Here is a 19,564-nt window from a genome sequence, read left to right as displayed (position 1 = left end):
TCCCAGCCAGAGTGGCAGATGGTCAGGGAAGCTGGAAGTTGTATCTCAATAGCATCTGGAGAGCCTCGAATTCCTCATCTGTATATTATGGTGAATGCTTTGTTCTGTTTTGTTTTTAAGACAAATGTTTGTGCATCATCCTTTCATTGCTCAGTCATGGATGGCTTTCAGCTGACATGCAGATATTCCATCTCACAGCAAATGCATACATATAACTGGGGGGAGACCCCAAAATTTGAACTTGTGTCAGTATCCCCTGGCTTAATGCTTAATCTGCACATACTGTGGAACCTGCCAGCCAACAATCTACAAAACTATTCAACAGAGATACCATGGTGCAGGGCAAGTCCTATCACTGGACAGAATCAAGTTGCCTCCTCTGGCAGGACCTGACTTGGAGAGCAGCTGGACTGTTGGGAAATAAATCTGGCTGTGCAATACAGCAGTGCTACACACCTTATGGAACTAGCCTACTGCACTCACTCTGATGGAGGTTGTTGCCTAGTCACTGGTGTTGAAGCAAAAACTCAGTTGTCAATCTAGCAGTTTCTTCACTTGGAGGGCAGGTACATAATTTTCTTTCCCTCAGATATCAACAATGCCTCAGGCAGGTGTTAACAGCATATTTATAATCATCCTACAAATTGTAAAGATGCAGAAATGTCAGAATCAGGCACGTCAGTGGGAAAGGAATAAGGTAGGCGGGACTAATCCCCTCACCAGAGCTAGCGATTTCTCTGCAAGTCATGGCTCAGATTTATGCTAGCACTTCTATAATTCTCACATCTCAAATTGTTAGCCTAAATACAAGAGGTAAAATAGGAAATATAAATAAATAAAAAATAAAAGAGAATGAGAAAATCATGCTGCAGAAAAGGATTTCTATTTCTCTATCTTTTTTTCAGAGAATATCTTAGTACAGAAATCCTTCAATTTACAGTGGTGCCTCGCTTAACGATGTTAATTGGTTCCCAAAAAAACATCGCTATGTGAAAACATCGCTAAGTGAAACACCATTTCCCATAGGAATGCATTGAAAACCGGTTAATCCGTTCCAATCGGAACGGATTACCGTCCTTAAGCGAAAATCTCCATAGGAAACATCACTAAGCGATACAATGTTTCCCCCATTGTAATGCATTGAAGCCTATTCAATGCATTCCAATGGTTTTGCGATGTCCATTTTCGCTATTTTTAAAGTGTCTTAAAATGTTCAAAAACGGTTTTAAATGCTTGGGATCGTTAGTGCACCTTGCAAAACCTGGGCAAACTTAATTTGGCTTTGTTCTGAGTCTTCGTTAATTTTTGGTGAATTTATTTCTCCCCCATTGGAATGCATTGAACTGTAGGTTTGACAGCTGTCAAACTGACAGTTCAATGCATTCCAGTGGGGGAGAAAAAAATTCACCACAAATTAACAAAGACTCAGAACAAAGCCAAATTAAGTTTGCACAGGTTTTGCAAGGTGCACCAACAATCCCAAGCATTTAAAACCATTTTTGAACATTTTAAGACACACTTAAAATTGCAAAAACGGACATCGTTAAGCGAAACGGGGAGACCTAAACTGTCATCGCTAAGCGAAGCAAGGTCCCGAACATTGCTATGTGAAATTTCCCCATAGGAAACATCGCTAAACGGAGCGCAAAATCACTCAAAAAACCCCATCGCTAAGTGAATACATCGTTAAACAAGGCAATCGCTAAGCGAGGCACCACTGTACATATGAAATTTCTGAGATGGTAAACAGTTAATTGTTTGAGAATTTGAGATGCCAACATATGTTAAGTTGTTACAGCTTGTAGGAAAGCTTTTGTTAAATGAATGTTCTACTTGTTTTATCTTGTGCATGAACATATACATGCCTACTCAGAAATCTGCCCTTTTGTCTCCTCATCCCACATCCAGTTCACTGGAGTTTATCCCCAGCTATCAGCGGACCATTGTTCAAACCAGTGTTGGATTCCTCATTTGAGCATGAATGGATAAATCATTCCCTAGTAACAAGTCATGGGTGCCAGTGTACATAGATATGTGCATGGTATTACAGTCTTAAGAGAAAGTGATGAGATGAGACCTTATGGAAAGGCCTGCCTGTTCCTTAGCAGAGTTCTCTGAGTTGTGATAAATACATGCTTGGTTGTTTCTTACATTATATTATGTGAGAATTCCTTTACTTTGGATGTAAACTAATGGAGTAAATAATTAAATAAATCTTTTCAAACCTTATTTATTGTAGCTTTTTAAACAAATTGGACAAGGGTTGAAGTGAAAGATGTGATAGTACACGTCTGTGTAATTGCATGTGTGTATGTAAAGCCCCCTCTTTCTTGTAATCACTCCATGTCTCATTGCTTATGGGTTTAATACTGAATGTTCTCTTCCTACTATTAGGCTTCATTAATTGTTTGTTTCCTCTTAATAACCTTCCCCTTTCTTTCCAAACTGAGGAAAGGGAAAGATTAACAGTAAAGATAGCAGAAAAATTTCTATCGATCCAAAATGGGAGGAGGACATTCTTCAAATCCTCTGTGGACCAGATTAGCCTTTTTAGGCAGAGATTACCCTCCTCTGAAGTGAAGAATTGCCTTCAGATAGAAGTGTAACTTCTACAGTATTCAAGAGGAGAGGTGCCAGCTTCCCAAACAGACAGCAATATGGGAAATTCATATAGGTGCTAAAGGGCCACCACAGTCTGATAAACTGCATTTGATTTTATAGGCATGCCTGCTTTCTCCGTTTGTGGTGATGGCTAGAAGGTGCTATGTTAAACTTGCATTGTTTAAAGCTAGCAAAAAAATGTTAAAAATAAAACCCAGTCTTGCCAGATAACCTAGTGTTCTCCTGCTCTTTTCATGAAAGATAATTAATAACTAAGTTATTTGTATCACGCAACCATCTGGCAACCCAGCCATGAAAATGAATAATTTAACTGTATGCCGTGATGAATTCATATTGGTTAATGTTTGTTTAATTGTCCAGGAATTATTCCGTAAGAGAAAATGTGCAAGGCAGTATACATAGAAGTAGCACTATACTAACATTTTAAAAGGCTTGGGATAAATCTACTAAGTCATGCTAGATCAAAGTCTCAATCAAGTTTCTCCGAGCCCCAGAAAAAAAAAAGATGAAATGCTTATGTTCCATGAGCATTGGCAGCTGGCTAATTTTCTTCTGAAAGCAAACATAGAATATACTGTAAAAGAGCACAGCAATTCATCTTTCTTTCTTTCTTTCTTTCTTTCTTTCTTTCTTTCTTTCTTTCTTTCTTTCTTTCTTTCTTTCTTTCTTTCTTTCTTTCTTTCTTTCTTTCTTTCTTTCTTTCTTTCTTTCTTTCTTTCTTTCTTTCTTCAGAGATGCCCCCTAAGTTCCAGAGATGTTACTTTCCCTTTATGCACATTTTTCAATGGTTCTTCATGGCAGACATAGCAACAAAGCCTCTCCACTCACTCAGGAAACATGCAGAGGAACATATCAGCTTCCATCATTGCACTGAAGATAGGAAGGCAACTATTTAAGAGGGGGAGACTGTTGTGCTATGGCAGCCCTTCTGTGTGAGACAGAACCTTGATTATGAAGTATTTTGCTTCACTTGATAAAATAAATTTTATTTATGGTCAGGGTCAAAGGGTCAAAGGGATGTGGTGGCGCTGCGGGCTAAACCACAGAAGCCTGTGCTGCAAGGTCAGAAGACCAGCAGTCATAAGATCGAATCTACGCAACGGAGTGAGTGCCCGTCGCTTGTCCCAGCTACTGCCAACCTAGTGGTTCGAAAGCATGCAAATGCAAGTAGATTAATAGGGACCACCTTGGTGGGAAGGTAACGGTGTTCTGTGTCTAAGTCGCACTGGCCATGCGACCACGGAAGATTGTCTTCGGACAAAACACTGGCTCTATGGCTTGGAAATGGGGATGAGCACCGCCCCCTAGAGTCGAATACGACTGGACAAAAATTGTCAAAGGGAACCTTTACCTATGGTCATGGTAGGGCAACCTACCATACTTGCACCATTATGTTTCCAGGTATCAGTGGGATGATGGAGTGGTGAGAATAGCATGATCCTCTTGAAATTTGTGGGCTCCACATCCTGAATGACTGAATGTGGATCATTTAACTGGGGGTTTGATCTGGCGGCTACAAAGGCATGTGCCTGATCACACCAGAAAGGATCATTTTAATGGGAGCAATCTTTCTTAAAACAATCCTTTCATCTGCCGAGATTTCACTCCAGCCTAGTCTCCAAAAGTAAAGCCCTGCAGCTGGACCAAAAAGGTTCATCTTAGCACAGATCAGGGTCAGGCTGGAGCACATTTCCCCATACATTGGGAAATAGATCTCACTGGACCACTCTACAGGATGTCCACAATTGGATCTATTTACCTTTGTGATCACTCCCTCAATGGCTGAAAATTTGTTGCTTATAATAGTAAGCCACAACTAGAGTAGGCCCATTGAATCATTAGAAATTTGGTAAGACAATTCTGCCCACCCCCAAGTTCCACTAATTCAGTGGCTGTATTCCAGTTGCAACTTACTACGCTAAGCAACGGGATTTCAGCCGTTGATGTCCACTATGGTTTGCAGTAGTTGTCAGGATCCCTAACACTTGGTCTTTTTCATCACTGGATTGTGACCTCATCTTTGCATTTGAAAGGCTTCAGGGACTGAAGTTGTGTTTCTCCTTACAGTGCATGCATTCTTCTCTTTTTATGGTTAGTTGACTGTAATAAATATTGATTTACTGCAGAACTACAAGCCCTTCTCCAGTTTTTCTAACTTTATCTACCTCTTCACGTGATTTAGTTCAAAAATCCTAATAGAGGAAGTCTGTGATACTGTACTTATCAAAGCCAGGAGGATGAAACTAAGAGAACAGTTCCTTTTACAAGGTTCTTAATTCATTTGTGGCTGATACAAGCTTTGGATGGAAGACTTTCCAGCTCACACTAAGAAGCTAATGCAATTCAGGTCTCAAAACCTGGGATATTAAAATACGTTTTCTAAGCATTTTCAATTCCTGAGAAAACTTTCCATCATTTAATGTTTGAGTTTTGTTTGTTTGTTTTTATTTAGATTTTTTAGTGAGTGAAAATATTTGCAAGAGGAAAGAAAGAGGAGACATCTAGCTACTGCAGGAGCTATTAATCCAATGGCCTTATTCCCTATCTAATTAATGACTATTTAGGGCAGACATTTTGTGAATGCTGATGCTTACCCAAGGGTTGTTTTCAAATATACATCTCATAGACATAATTGAGAATCAGGGGGATGGATGAACCTTTGCCTCCAGCCCTATTTTTGACTTCATCTCCCAGAAAGCTGGCCAATGGTAATAGCTCAGTAGTTTAGGTCTCTGGCTCTGCAGCCAGAGGTTGAGAGTTCAATTCCCCACTGTGCCTCCTACACAGGGGCTGGACTCAATGATCCATAGGGTCCCTTCTAGCTCTGCAGTTCAAAAGCTATTCAAAAGATTATGCATGCTATAATCCAGATCCTTGGTAAGCCCATCTGTTGCCATCCCTGTGTTCGACAACATTTTTCTCTGGATGCCTTGGCAGCTGTGGCTGGTCTATAGACCTGGCCTAGGAAGAGGTTTTGTTACATAGTGTTGCAATGCATCCTCATACCCCAAGGACTGTCTTCATTCTCCCAAGCCAGGACACATGACATTGGTTTTTAGCACCAACACCCTGTCTGACCTGAACATTAGGTAGAATTCTTTCTTGGATGCTCACACAGTTTCACAAGTCAAGACAGAACATATTGAGATAAGGAGCTGAAGGCTGGACTAGAACTGCTGCCTCCACTGTCGAAAGACTTATGTTTCTCATAGCACATGTTTTTATTTAGCTGTAAATCATTCAGTATATTTGCTTCAGTTTGTGATTTGTCACTGGAAGGTTATGGGCTTCATTTGCAAGTCTAGTTGTTGAGCCATTCACTTCCGAGTAAATCCCAGCCACACACACCCCAAAATGGCTGGCAACTGAAACATGGTCCTCACCTCACTGGAAATAGCTGTGCCTATTGAATTTGGTGAATGAAAGTAGTTAAGAATTCCATTTGAATCAGTTTTGTTGGCAAAATCCCAAAATTGACAAATTCCATAAATTAAAACAAAACTGAAAGTGGAAGAAAAATAACTTGACATGGTTGTCAATCCCTGACTATAGATTTTTACTGTTGATACTTACATAATAATGCTGCCACTACTGTAAACAATTTCAGGTTAGACTGTGACTCTGCAGCAGGTCCTGGGAGCAGATGCATTAGAACATTTATTTTATATATTTATCATTTATAGTTATGACCTATCATTTTCCTTCCATGGAGTCAAAATTGAGATTGGGATATATTTCAGTACTGCTTATTATTGGATATTACCATTTGTGGATGACAAAAATGCCTCTTTAAAAACAAAAACAACCTAATGCTTCTGTGTTCTAAATTAAAGTTGGGGAGGGAAGAGGGAGACAGCTTTCCAGAACATAAAATCTGTTCCCACCAACCCCAAAGTGTGCCATGATTCTTTGGTTCATTCTAAAGCATGATTATAGAGACTTCTGAAGTATCTTCCCTGTAAGTTCGATATATATTTCCTGATATATGTTATCTAGGATGCATTTTATAGCATGCAAATGTCTAGCAGATTGCTTGCACACACAAAAGTTGCCGCTGTTAACATTTAAATATAATGGCATCAATATGCAAATATGGTCATTAGGAACAGAACTGTATGGCTGCCTATTTGCTCCAGGGGAAAAAAAGCCCCAAACCATTTCCTTGAACTTGCAACATAGAAGGCATAGAAGTCAGGGGTTCATTTCTACTTTAAGTGTTGTGAATAATATTAGATTAAAACAGCCATCTTTGATTTTAAATTCAAGCCCTGTTGGAGAAATTAAAAATTCCTTCCTCCAATGACATCAAAGGAATTTATTATAGTGAAAAAAAGTGTCCAATCATCCAGTTATAAAAAAAAATTACTCTGTATTCTCATGAGGTCAAAATGTTCTTTCTGGAGGTGACTGATGTAGAAAGAATTGAGGCCTTTGGCTTTAGCACACCTACTGGTGCTTTTAGATCAGTAACAGGGACACCAGTAGAGTGCGACTGAAGTGAAAGGAGAGGCTCATCATGCAGGTATCTTATCCCCAAAATGTTTGGTCCATGGCCCACTACAGATTGAGGATGATAAAGAAGATCGGCTAAACATGAAGGAGGGTTCTAATAATTTGTAGAAAAATAAAAGCAAGGAGGACTTATGTTTGTCTTTCCTATCACACATTAAGTCAAGCGAATACAGAGAAAATGGAATGGGAAAGGCACTATGGGTAAAGGGAAATTACTCCTCAAAATACCCATTAAATAGAAAAGGGTAGCCATTTAACTATGTCCAAAAAAGAAGTATTCAGCAAGACTTAGAGAATAATTTCAAAAAAAGGGAACTGCAGATTGAGAGGGAGAGAGAGAGAGAGAGTTTAAGATTGTAGTAACTAGCTAGGATATGACTGAGGAATGATTGCTTGATAATCTATTTCTGTATCATTATTTGAAAGTAACAGGTGATATGTGCTGGAATATATTTATGTTTAGAGAAGGAGTCAGGAGAGTTTTAGTACAGTGGTACCTTACACAAGTTCCTGATTGAAAGTTAAATCTAGAATAAGAGTCAGTTTGAGTGTGTGTCTGGCTCTACACTTTCTCTGCTTTCTCCACATGGGGAAGGCATTGGAGGAGCAATATGAACTGAGCTGGCATTTCTTGGAACTAGTAAAGCCCTTCCTTTGGGACTCAGACAACTCCTGTGAGAACCATCTAAGCGATTACCTAGCCAGCTGGGTGTACAGCTCACCATCCCAGATAAAGAGTGAATGGTGCGGAGAATCCCTGATGTTTTCACTATCATCTACACACAGGCCTTAGGTTAGGGAAGGGGCTTGTCTGGGAGCTTCCACAGACAAGGTAAGAAAATTGTTCATGGACTGGATTAGGCGCATGGACCAGATGCCCCCCGCTCTGATCTAAAAGCGCCAGCAAAAAAAGCTATTATTTAATAATGAACAAAGCCATGGAACTGTATAGATGATGAAAAGGCTTGAGATACTAAAATGGTCCTTGTTCACTGCCTAGGAGATAACAAAATAGATGCCAGGTGAACATCTCTGGGGAAGTCATGCTGTAACTGTTGGGTTACTTCTGAATAATCATTGGAGGTTCCTCAGGTTGAGCAGGCACTGAAGCATTGATAATTGCAGGGGTTTGGCAGAAATGCACTGTCCCTTGCCACTAAGCTTCATGAATCATTCTAGCCCTATTCAGTTCCAATTCATTAACAGCGTGAATATTAACCAAGGGGCAGACCACCTCCAATACCCACCCTAGCTCTCACACATGGAGAGCTAAGTAAGTAAAGGAAACCACTTTCTAGCCAAGAGGTTTCTCCACACAATCAGAAAATCTGAAAAATCAGGGTACCCAATTACGTGGAGCTGCTCCTTGCATAGAGGCTGCTCTTCTCTTCAGATTTAGCTCTCTGTGCATTAGAGCTAGGACACAGTGGGACGGGACTACCTCAATCCCCGTGCTCATGGACTAAAACTATCCTTTTACTGAACACCTGAAAAGGCTCAACTGTTCAGAAAAACAAAACTTTTTTGTGGCTGGGAAAGTAAGAGCATCTCTGAACCTTTTGGACCTAGAATATGATGGCAATTCATCAGCTTCTCATTAGAACTGTCTTTTTATTAGGCTTTCTTTTGTAATATAGCAACTTTAAGATCTCAGAGAAAGTACCTAGGGAGACTGCATGTTCTCCGCATATTTTCTATATGTTCCTTATTTTCCTGCTGGAACAAATGCTAAGCTTTCAATTTATGTCTCAAACAAAAAATGGTATACCACCAACTCTAGTTATTCTGCTTTCCTTAATTATCATGTACCTCACCATGTCCTTTATCTGCTTAGAGAATTTACAGCTAACATAGCAGGTTGTGAATGTTTAATAGATTCTTTTTCAGGGAAAGAAAAGGTCAGTATTAGCATAAAATTCTTCTTTAAGATTTGTGTCACAAATGTTCCACAGCACAGAACAGGTGTTGCTAGAAAAACGAAGATCTGCCATGGGAGCTGAGCTCTAAAGATTGTCTTCTGTGTTATGTGTGTTTGGGAGTGAGATGCTTAATGTTAAACACCCACACCCCCTTGTGTCACAAGTCAAAGTTAATAGAAATTTACTTGGCTTTGTCAGTGTAACTTTCATCTGAAGTGCTCTGTATGACGTGCTATCTTCTAGAGATAGAATTAGTTCCACACTTTACTGTTTGAACTTACTCTTTGTTTTATTAAAGTTATTGTTTTAAACAATATCCTCTTTCTCTTCCCATCCCCATTTTATCCCGGTTTTTCTTTGTAGCTCCACTCTGACCAGGATAAAGGAGATGGGTCCCTCAAGTACATATTGTCAGGAGATGGGGCTGGCACTCTTTTCGTTATTGATGAGAGAACAGGTGACATTCATGCCACAAGAAGAATTGACAGGGAAGAGAAAGCTTTCTATACTCTACGTGCCCAGGCTATTAACCGAAGAACGCTCAGGCCAGTGGAACCTGAATCGGAGTTTGTCATCAAAATCCATGACATCAATGACAATGAACCAACATTTCCAGAAGAAGTTTACACTGCAAGTGTTCCTGAAATGTCTGTGGTTGGTAAGTGTTTTGTTAAAACATCAAGCAACACCTGTAAGCATGAGAAACTACAGATTTATTATTATAAATGCAGGCTGCTAGCATAGTAGAACATTAAGATATAAGAAGGCTTGGGTGATGCTTTGCACTAACTTGTATGGAATATCTATAGCCTCCAAAATAACCCAGTGTTATTTTACAAGATACCCTTCCTTTCAAGTAGAAAGCTAACATATTAATACCTTAGTATTTTTACTGACAGGTTTAATGGAGAAGCTTTCAAATCCCTTCACTTCTACGTACTTGTGGCAGCCTGGGGTGGAGTGATTCAGGAAAGACTTGATCATACTCCATTTCTTAGATTAGCCCTGGAATCTAGTATTATTTTCACACTTTACTGTTTGAACACCATGGAAGGATTGCTTTTCTGAAATCAGATGCGAGCAAATTGGAATGGTAACTCATCCAAAGGTTGGAAAAGTTACTTTTTCAGATGGTATCTTCCAGAATCCTCAAATCCCAGACTCAGTGACTGGTGGGAAAGTAAGAATAAATAAATCTTAGTGAGAAGTTATCATGGCAGCATGATTCTTACCAAATTTATCCCTATAATCAAATACTCAATTACACCTAGCAGTATTCCACATTTGGAGGGCCCCTTAAATCTAGCATAATCTAGACTCGATGTATGAAAGAGATGTGGCAATGTTGTACAGAAAATGTAGTGCATCAATATAAAGGAAATAAAATACAAGGGCAATAAGGCTGCAGTGCTACACACTGATCCAAGAGTAAGTTGCAGTTATTTCAAGGGAGCTTACTTCTGGGTAGACTTGTATAGGACTGTACTGAAAATTGTTATATTTGCAACTGTAATCCACCGGCCTTTCTGCAGCAGACCAGAAAGAATACTCATTCCCCATTTGCAAATGTTGCAGTTAATTGCATCCTGAACATAAAATAATGAGCTGTTCATTGAATGTTTTCTAACAGAAAATGTTATTAGCTGTCTAGCGTAAAATGCAAGCTGTGCAGTTTAAGCCATTTGTCCATATCAAAAAACAGGTGGGGTGGAGGTGAAGGTTCTTGTGGAAGAATGCAGTAGCCTACAATCACTAAGCCACCAAATATTAAACTTGTGTACTAAACATGTGTGCATGTAGTATTCCATGCTAGATTAGGATCTGTACATAGAGATCAGCTAGGGTTACATTGTGTCTCTTTATGCTATAGTTTTAGTTTGAATACCTTGAACATTAGTGTATCCATTGGTGCAGGCCTTACTTAGTTGAGGCAGATTTCAGTATTTCACACCATCATAGGATTTACAGTTGCTGTAACCAATTTATTCTCTGACTACCAGTCTTCTGAAGGCTCCCTATACTTAAGTTGTCAAAACAGCTTTGAAAGCCACCTCCATACCATGAGAAGGAGTCAGAGTAGGGCTACGTGAAGTCTAGTTATGTATGCATAGAATATTTCCTTCCTACAGTTATTTTTATGGAAATGTTCTTAAAGTTTTTATTTCAAGCAGATTCTCACAACTAGCCTGTAAAGCAGTGGGGTAGGGATATGTGATCCTTCAGATGATGTTAATGTATTGTCTCCCATCAGCCCTAACCTAGCATTGTAGTCCAACACCATAAAGGTACTCTGTTCTTTCTGGAATGCACCACGGCAATCTTATGGAAGGTTATCCTGTTAACTTCATGTCATATTGTGAACTTATGCATGAAGGCTTTCCACGTCCAAAATCTATCATTCTATTTTCAACTTTTGGTTACCCCCACATACAGATGTGAACAGGGCCAGCCTATGATATTTTGTCCCCTGAAATAGATCAGAAGGTAGTTTCATTGTTCATATCAAACCACATTGTTTTTACACATGTGGCAGAAAAGGCCACAATCACTTCTTGCCGCTGTAGGAGTAAAAATACTAAAGTAATAAATTGAATACTTATGAATCCATCATTCTTTCATCAGCAGGTCATAGTTGTTTCAATTTGACTACAAGATTGGCCCTGAATGTGAGAGCCGTTGGGCTAGGGTTTAAGGAGCTAGGGCTGCCCTAGCAGCAGAGCTGCTTTCACATCCAGGTCCAAACTTTGCTTCCCTTTTCCCTCCATCTTTCACTTGTAAATGGAAACACCTTGAATAATGCACTCTGACTATATCATCCTAGATAGACTCTTTGCAACATATATCTATGAGGAGGGCATTAGGAAAAAATCTCCCTCTCATAATCGAAGATCTAAAACAACCATTACCTATATCCTTCCTTCCTGACTGCCTGCCTTCCTTCCTTCCTTCCTTCCTTCCTGACTTTATTTTATTTAAACATTTGTAGTCCACCCTATATCATAGTCTCCCAGGGTGGGTTACAAGCCTATATAAACATTTTTAAAACATAAGATGTTTTAAACAATTTAAAAACAAGCAACACAAAACAAAAACACTCAAACATGACAATCATGGCACTAAATCCTGTACAGGCCATAATCTCTTTGATTAACTGTCTTTTCTGTTCAGCCTGCAATCTCCCTCTTGGCAGAGCTTGATGGTACAAAATCAGACCAGAGCTTTGAAATTTTTGCTTCCTCCTCCTGTGGGCCCCATTATTTAATATGTTGCTATCATAAAGCCTGATGCAGAGTTCTAGAGTACTCAAAGGTTCCACAGTTTTGTGACATGTTGGTTGTTAACTACCAACAATCTGGATATTGTTTGTTTCAGGACCAAACAGCTGCCTCGGTGTTTGTTTGCATTATTATTTTTTTTTTATTTTTTTTTTATTTTTGTATTTTATCAGATTTTCAATCATTGTAATTCAATCAGTAACAAACAACATGCTTACTAACAACTGTCAAATTCTTTGATCAAAAACAAACCCAAAGCATCCCTTTCTGTCACACCACTTGAAAAAAAATTCAGAGTGAGAGGATGTACAGTATGTCACAGTCATGAATACACCCCCACACATTTCATAAATATTTTAGTATATATTTTCATGAGACAACACTGAAGAAATGACACTTGGCTACAATGTAAAGCAGTGAGTATACAGCTTGTATGACAGTGTAAATGTGCTGTCCCCTCAAAATAACGCAACACACAACCATTAATATCTAAACCGCTGGCAACAAAAGTGAGTACACCCCTAAGTGACAATGTCCAAATTGGGCCCAAGTACCCGTTTTCCCTCACTGGTGTTATCATTCTCACTCTCTCAGACTGGTCATTGGAAGTTCCACACGGCACCTCATAGTAATGAACTATCTGAGGATTTGAAAAAATGAATTGTTGCTCTACATAAAGAATACCTAGGCTATACGAAGATTGTCAAAACCCTGAAACTGAGCTGCAGCATGGTGGCCAAGACCATACAGTGGTTTAACAGGACAGATTCCACTCAGAACTGGCCTCATCATGGTTGACCAAAGACGTTGAGTGCCCATGCCCAGCGTCATATCCAGACATTGGCTTGGTCTGGTGAGACCAAGATAAACTTATTTGGTTCAGATGGTCAAGTGTGTTGTGCCTACAGTCAAGCATGGTGGTGGGAGCATCATGATCTGGGGCTGCATGAGTCCTGCCAGCACTAAGGAGCCACAGTTCATTGAAGGAACCATGAATGCCAGCATGTACTGTGACATACTGAAGCAGAGCATGATCCCTTCGGAGACTGGGCTGCAGGGCAGTATTCCAACATGATAACAATCCCAAACACACCTCCAAAATATACCACTGCCTTGCTAAAGAAGCTGTGGGTAAAGGTGATGGACTAGCCAAGCATGTCTCTGGACCTAAACCCTATTGAGCATCTGTGGGGCATCCTGAAATGGAAGGTGGAGGTGCACAAGGTCTTTAACATCCACCAGCTCTGTGATGTATTCATGGAGGTGCAGAAGAGGATTCCAGTGGCAATCTGTGAAGCTCTGGTGAACTCTATGACTAAGACGGTTAAGGCAGTGCTGGAGAATAATGGTGGCCACACAAAATATTAACACTTTGGGCCCAATTTGAACATTGTCACTTAGAGGTGTACAGTGGTGCCTCAACTTACGAATTTAATCAATTCCGGAATGGTGTTCGTAGGTCGAAATGCTCGTAAGTCAAAGCACAATTTCCCATTTAAATGCATGGGGACAGGATTAATCCATTCCAGCATTTCAAAATCATCATCATCATCATCATCATCAAGCACACAGAAAGCCCCATCAGAAAACACTGGGGCTTTTAAAAAAACAACCAAAAATAAACAGCGCAAGCCCCAAAAGCTGCAAAAACAACAACAAACAACAACACAGCACAGAGACATAACCCCCCTCAGCCAAAACCCACCCTGCAAAACCCACCCAGAAGTTTCTAAAAAGCAAAAAAAAAGCATCTTACCAGGCAGACCGAAGCCTCCTCTGATGGCACTCCCTCCCCGGTGGCTGGTGGCTGGCAATAAACCCAGGCCAGCGGCGTAGGGCAACCAAGGCGGCGCAGGTGGGGCCAGCCATGGCGGAGGGGGCCCTTATGCATGAGTAGAACTGTGGCTTTGGCAGGCCTTACTCAAGAGTAGATCCACACCAGGGATGGGCAGGGAGTGCACTGGCTTCCCGTGCCAGGTGGCGATCTGGAGCTACCCCCGCCTCTCCTTCCTCCTCCTGCACCGCAGGAGTAGAAATGCTCCCTTACCCCCTGCTCTAACCGTTGGGGTGAAAGAGCTACAAAGAAGCAGCTTTTTTGCCACCAATGGTTTGAATTTCCCGCCTTTTCCCCCTGCCTTTTTCTGTTCTTACGTCGAGGCTCCGCTCGCAAGTCAAAGCAAAATTTAATAAGTCGAAATGTTCGTAGGTAGGGCCATTCGTAAGTCGAGGCACCACTGTACTCACTTTTGTTGCCAGCAGTTTAGACATTAATGGCTGTGTGCTGCATTATTTTGAGGGGACAGCACATTTACACTGTCATACAAGCTGTATACTCACTGCTTTACATTGTAGCCAAGTGTCATTTCTTCCATGTTGTGACACGAAAAGACATACTAAAATATTTAGTATGTTGGGGGGAGTACTCACTTCTGTGATATACTGTATTTCAGCCAGATGTCACCACACATTAACTGAAATATGTCATATGTGTTGCTGAAGACTTATATCTGAATGGTCTATATTTTGAGTAGGATGCTTCACCCTCATAGTGAGACGATCTCTCACTCAGATCCCAGGCCAATGGTAATGGTTACTAGAAACATGTTCTCTAATAGAATATATTTAATATAAAACTATTGAAAGACAAAGTATATTAGAGGGCACACACATTTCTCCCCTAGTTTTGTTGCAACTGGCCCCTGGCAAGTCATCTTGTTCATATTAGAAGGCAGCTAGTCTCTGGCACGTTTTGTTACTGCTTTCACAATTGAATTAGCTTTGAGTCTGGAAAGAGAGAGTATTGCTCAGAAGCAGGCAGCAACATGAATCTGGGTTTGCAGTGTGCAAGCTGTATTTACTATTAAGGCATTAGAAAATTCCATGAACTCATTTGGCAAGATGAGGTGCTTCCCACAAATAGCTTGCCATGTGGAACAGCCTTTCAAGCTGTCGCAGTGCTTAGACCTTAAAATGCCAAAATGACTGACACAACAAAATCACTGTGTGTCACAAATTTGGCTTCCAAATGCCCAAGGAATTTGTTAGATAAACAGCAGTTTCACAAGACTCATTTTCTCTGCAAACAACAAAACAAGAATCGGAGTTTGTGTGGTATTTTGTGTTTCAAAGGGTTCAGTACTGGATGATACAATTGTTTTGGAACACGATCTCATTATGATTGTCTGATTAACAAGATTCTGCCACACCAGCTGTTTAACTGTCTCTGTCTGCCTCATCACTCAACAAGTCGTACTTATGTCCTAAATATTAATCCACTGTCTATGAAACAATCGGTGATTATCCCAGGAGCTGCAGGAATGGATTAAAAGATCTAGAGGCTCTACTCTAAGCCCCAGTTTTAGGAGCCTCTCCACAATGGCATTCATCTCTCATATAATATCAACTTATAATATCTATGTTATTTATATGTGTATGTATGTTTATATGGATATGCTTGTGCATGTGTATTATTTCATTCCTTCACTGCAACTTGAAGTCCCATGTTTGTTCTTCGCCATAGCATTTCTGCTGAGGCCAACAGAAGACTTTCTAGCTCTTTATCTCTTTTTAAAACAGTTTGTGTATTTAGCTGTTCTTTCACTGTTCCTTCTCTTTTCATCTCTTCTAACCTACTTATTCCTTTCCTTTAATTTCTTTGTCACCCTTTTAGCTACCTTGAATTTCAGAGTTTCTCAGTTCATCTGATGAATTACTGAAGCTATGATTTTCTCAGCATTGTGAATTGCTCTTATCCTTCCCAGTTGGTCTGTCATCCCACTAATCTCTTTTGCCCTCCTACCTCAGTGATATCAATGCAAACTTCACACGGATATGACCACCCTCTGGGTTCATAGGCAGTCTGCAGCAGTTACTTTGCCATCTTTCTGAGCCAATGTTCCTTTTGTCTTTTTTTTTTCAGAAGTCTGACAATCTATTTATAGTGGCAGCCGTCTTCTTGATCCTGAGGCTTTTTTTTTGTTCACTCCATCATTATTCGTAAGATATGTTGTCTTTTTCTACCTCCAGATCTACAATAATTCTTCCCAATAGAACATGTTTGGTTTTTCTGCCATTTGTCTTTGTGCTCTCTAAATATTTTTCAACCCAACTTCACAAAACAAAAGACCCACACCATTTCTTATCTGCTACTTGTTAAATGAACATTTCATAAGGATATGATCACACAGGAAAGTAGATCACAATTTAGACTGCTTGTAGAATGGTCTGGGGTGATCTTCCGCCCCACAATCACATGGCACACAGGAAAATGTGCTCCAGCATGACCCCAATCAGTGCCCAAGCTGGAACTTTATGGTTCTATCTCTCCTTTCTCCTCAAAAGGATCCAAGGTGGTTTCTATAATTAAAACAATATTTAAACGCTAACAACAGTAAGTATACCAATATTAAAAAAAGAATTAAACAAATATTATATTAAAATGGTAACAAAAACCAATATTAAAACATATTTAAAATAACAGAGCACAATAATCCATTTAAAACTCCTCTCAGACCACCAGTCATTAAGGGAAAGCCTGTCTGAAGAGAAAGGTCTTTGCCTGCCTGCAGAAGGGCAGCAAAGATGGGGCCAACCTAGCTTCCCATTGGAGGGAGTTCCAGAGTCTGGGAGCAGCGACAGATAAGGCCCCCTCCCATGTTCCCACCAAACACAGCTGATAAGGTGGTTGTACCAAGGAGAAGCCCCCCACTGATATTCTTAATACTTGAGCATTTGGGACCCTTTGAATTTTCCTAACACTTTCCAGAGGCAGCCCTACGTAAAGTGTGTTAAAGTAATCCAGCCAAGATGCAACTAGGGCATGTGTCACTGGTTAGATCAGACCTCTCAAGAAATGGGCACAGCTGGCATACTAGTTTTAAATGTGCAAAGGCACTCCTGGCCTTTGCTGGGGCATCCAGATGAATGCAGGAACACCCCAAACTGTGTGCCTGTTTTTTCAGGGGAAGTGTAACATCTTCCAGCATAGGCTGCAGCCCTTTTCCTTGACTGTTTTTCGAATGACCGGGAGCACCTCTGTCATGCCCGGATTAATTTTCAGTTTCAGTGTATTCATGACTGTGATTGCCCTCATCCGGTCAGTTACTGACACCAGATACTGATTTAGAACTGAAACAGCTTCCTTAGATTGAGAAGGAAGGAAGAAATAGAGTTGGGTGACATCAGTGTGTTCAGTGTACTGATGACACTGAACCCCAAAACTCTGGACAGCCTCTCCCAGTGGTTTCATGTAGATGTTAAATAGCATAGGGGACAAAACAGAACCCTGAGGGACATATCCTTCAGCTTTTTTTTTAGTTCTCATTTTATGACTGTCATTTGATGTACCTTGATTTCCATTCTTTTAACTGTTACGACAGCCACAGGGATGAATGTTCAAAGCATCTTTCCATATGATGGCTGCCCCTCTTCCTGGTTGCACGATGGTATCATTGTCTCTACTGTACTGTCCTGGATCTTGAATTCAGACATTCAAGATAGTATGGGAGAAGCCATTGGGAAGCAATTCCTATGAACTGTAGCAGTGCAGAAATTGCCCCTTGGTTAAAGTCTTGGAGCTACAGAAAACTCCAAGAATTCCTTACTCTTCCGTTCTCCTCCATTACCACCTCAAGACATGGCAAACACAAGTGGTGCTGAAAAGGCCTGAAGACTATCTAATTCTTGACTTTATGGCTTCTATCTGCAAGAGATTTGTTCTTTGAGACAAAAGATAGTGTCCACCATCACACTGAATGGGCAAAACCCAGATGGCCTAGCAACTAAAACTTGATCCATCACTGCCAGCAAGATAGTCTTCCATGGCACACATGCAGCAGGTGAATTTGAAGGGCTCAGCCCAGGGTGTTGCAGTTATACACAGTGCTGTCTTCTAACAGCAGGAAACAGTCAGGGAACTTGGAAGGAAAAGCAGGAAGGCTTTCTCCAACTATCTTCTGCCTGAGACATTTAACTCACTCTGCACAATGGCAACATCAGACCTAAAGTAACATTTTTTGGTATCTTTGTCAAGAAACTTAGCCTGTGTGTGTGTGTTTAGTCGTTTAGTCGTGTCCGACTCTTCGTGACCCCATGGACCAGAGCACGCCAGGCCCTCCTGTCTTCTACTGCCTCCCGGAGTAGTGTCAGGTTCATGTTGGTTGCTTCGCAGACACTGTCCAGCCATCTCATCCTCGGTCGTCCCCTTCTCCTCTTGCCATCACACCTTCCTAACATCAAGGTTTTTTCCAAGGACTCTTTTCTTCTCATGAGATGGCCAAAGTACTGGAGCCTCAGCTTCAGGATCTGTCCTTCAAGTGAGCATTCAGGGTTGATTTCCTTTAGAACTGATAGGTTTGTTCTCCTTGCAGTCCAGGGGATTCTCAAGAGCCTCCTCCAGCACCACAATTCAAATTCGGCGGTCTGCTTTCTTTATGGTCCAGCTCTCACTTAGCCTAGTGTCATTTTATAAAAATCATTCTGAAAGCAGTTCATTACATGAAACAAAGTGGAAAACCAGGTTGCACCACTGTTTATTTCTAGATTTGCATCCAGTCTTTCCATGAAATATTAGTGGTCAAGGTGGCTAACAAATATCATAAAAGTCAGCTGAAAATAAATGAAATACAAGTCAGATCATAAAAAGTGCTAAATTCATTGCCATAATTACAGCCTTTAGAATCATCACAGTAGTGACTTTGTGTCAGATAGCAGAGCATTCCTCTATGTGTCTAAAAAAAATAATTGCATGTAATAAACCACGTCAGAAAGAAGGCCATCTAATGTATGTTAGTTTACTATTTGCAGGGTGATGTTGATTTTTATAATGCCAGGGAACATTCCAAAGCCATTCCATTACCCTAAATGCCACAGGCCATTTAGCCAAGTACTGTCTATTCTGTCAATGATTCTAGAGAATTTCTGTCAGATATCTTTTTGTTGTTGATAAAAATTTATTTTGCCAAAATACCTGCAATCTCGTACTTGCACATAAATATTTCCTCTGCCTCTGAAAAATAGAGTGGGATTTTTTTTTAAATGTTAGGAGTGGACCATGGAATCCATGGAGAATGATGTTGCATTAATTTCAACTCAAATATTATATGTTGTGTGGGTTCCCTTTCTTTATTAAAATTGATTGATTTGTTTGTCTGTTATATTTATATTGACTCTTTCTTCCAATAAGGCTCATTTGCTCCAATGATCCATTTATTCTAGTGGTTCTTTCTCCTCAACTTA

The 19,564-nt window shown here is 40.3% G+C and overlaps 1 protein-coding gene across 6 annotated transcripts in view; it reads left to right on the top strand.

Moving 5' to 3' along the window:
* The window catches only part of CDH10 (cadherin 10), a 159,807-nt gene that overhangs the window by 87,852 nt on the left and 52,391 nt on the right, over nt 1-19,564 (top strand). For all 6 annotated transcript variants that reach the window (XM_078391724.1, XM_078391726.1, XM_078391725.1 and 3 more), the window contains exon 3: nt 9,417-9,711. In XM_078391724.1, the coding sequence (XP_078247850.1) occupies nt 9,417-9,711 (295 nt within the window). The remainder of the gene's footprint in view (nt 1-9,416; nt 9,712-19,564) is intronic.

Source organism: Pogona vitticeps, chromosome 4 (assembly GCF_051106095.1).
Source record: "Pogona vitticeps strain Pit_001003342236 chromosome 4, PviZW2.1, whole genome shotgun sequence".
Taxonomy (NCBI): domain Eukaryota; kingdom Metazoa; phylum Chordata; class Lepidosauria; order Squamata; family Agamidae; genus Pogona; species Pogona vitticeps.
Note: the sequence above shows the minus strand (reverse complement) of the source record. Positions and strands in the feature narration are given on the sequence as shown.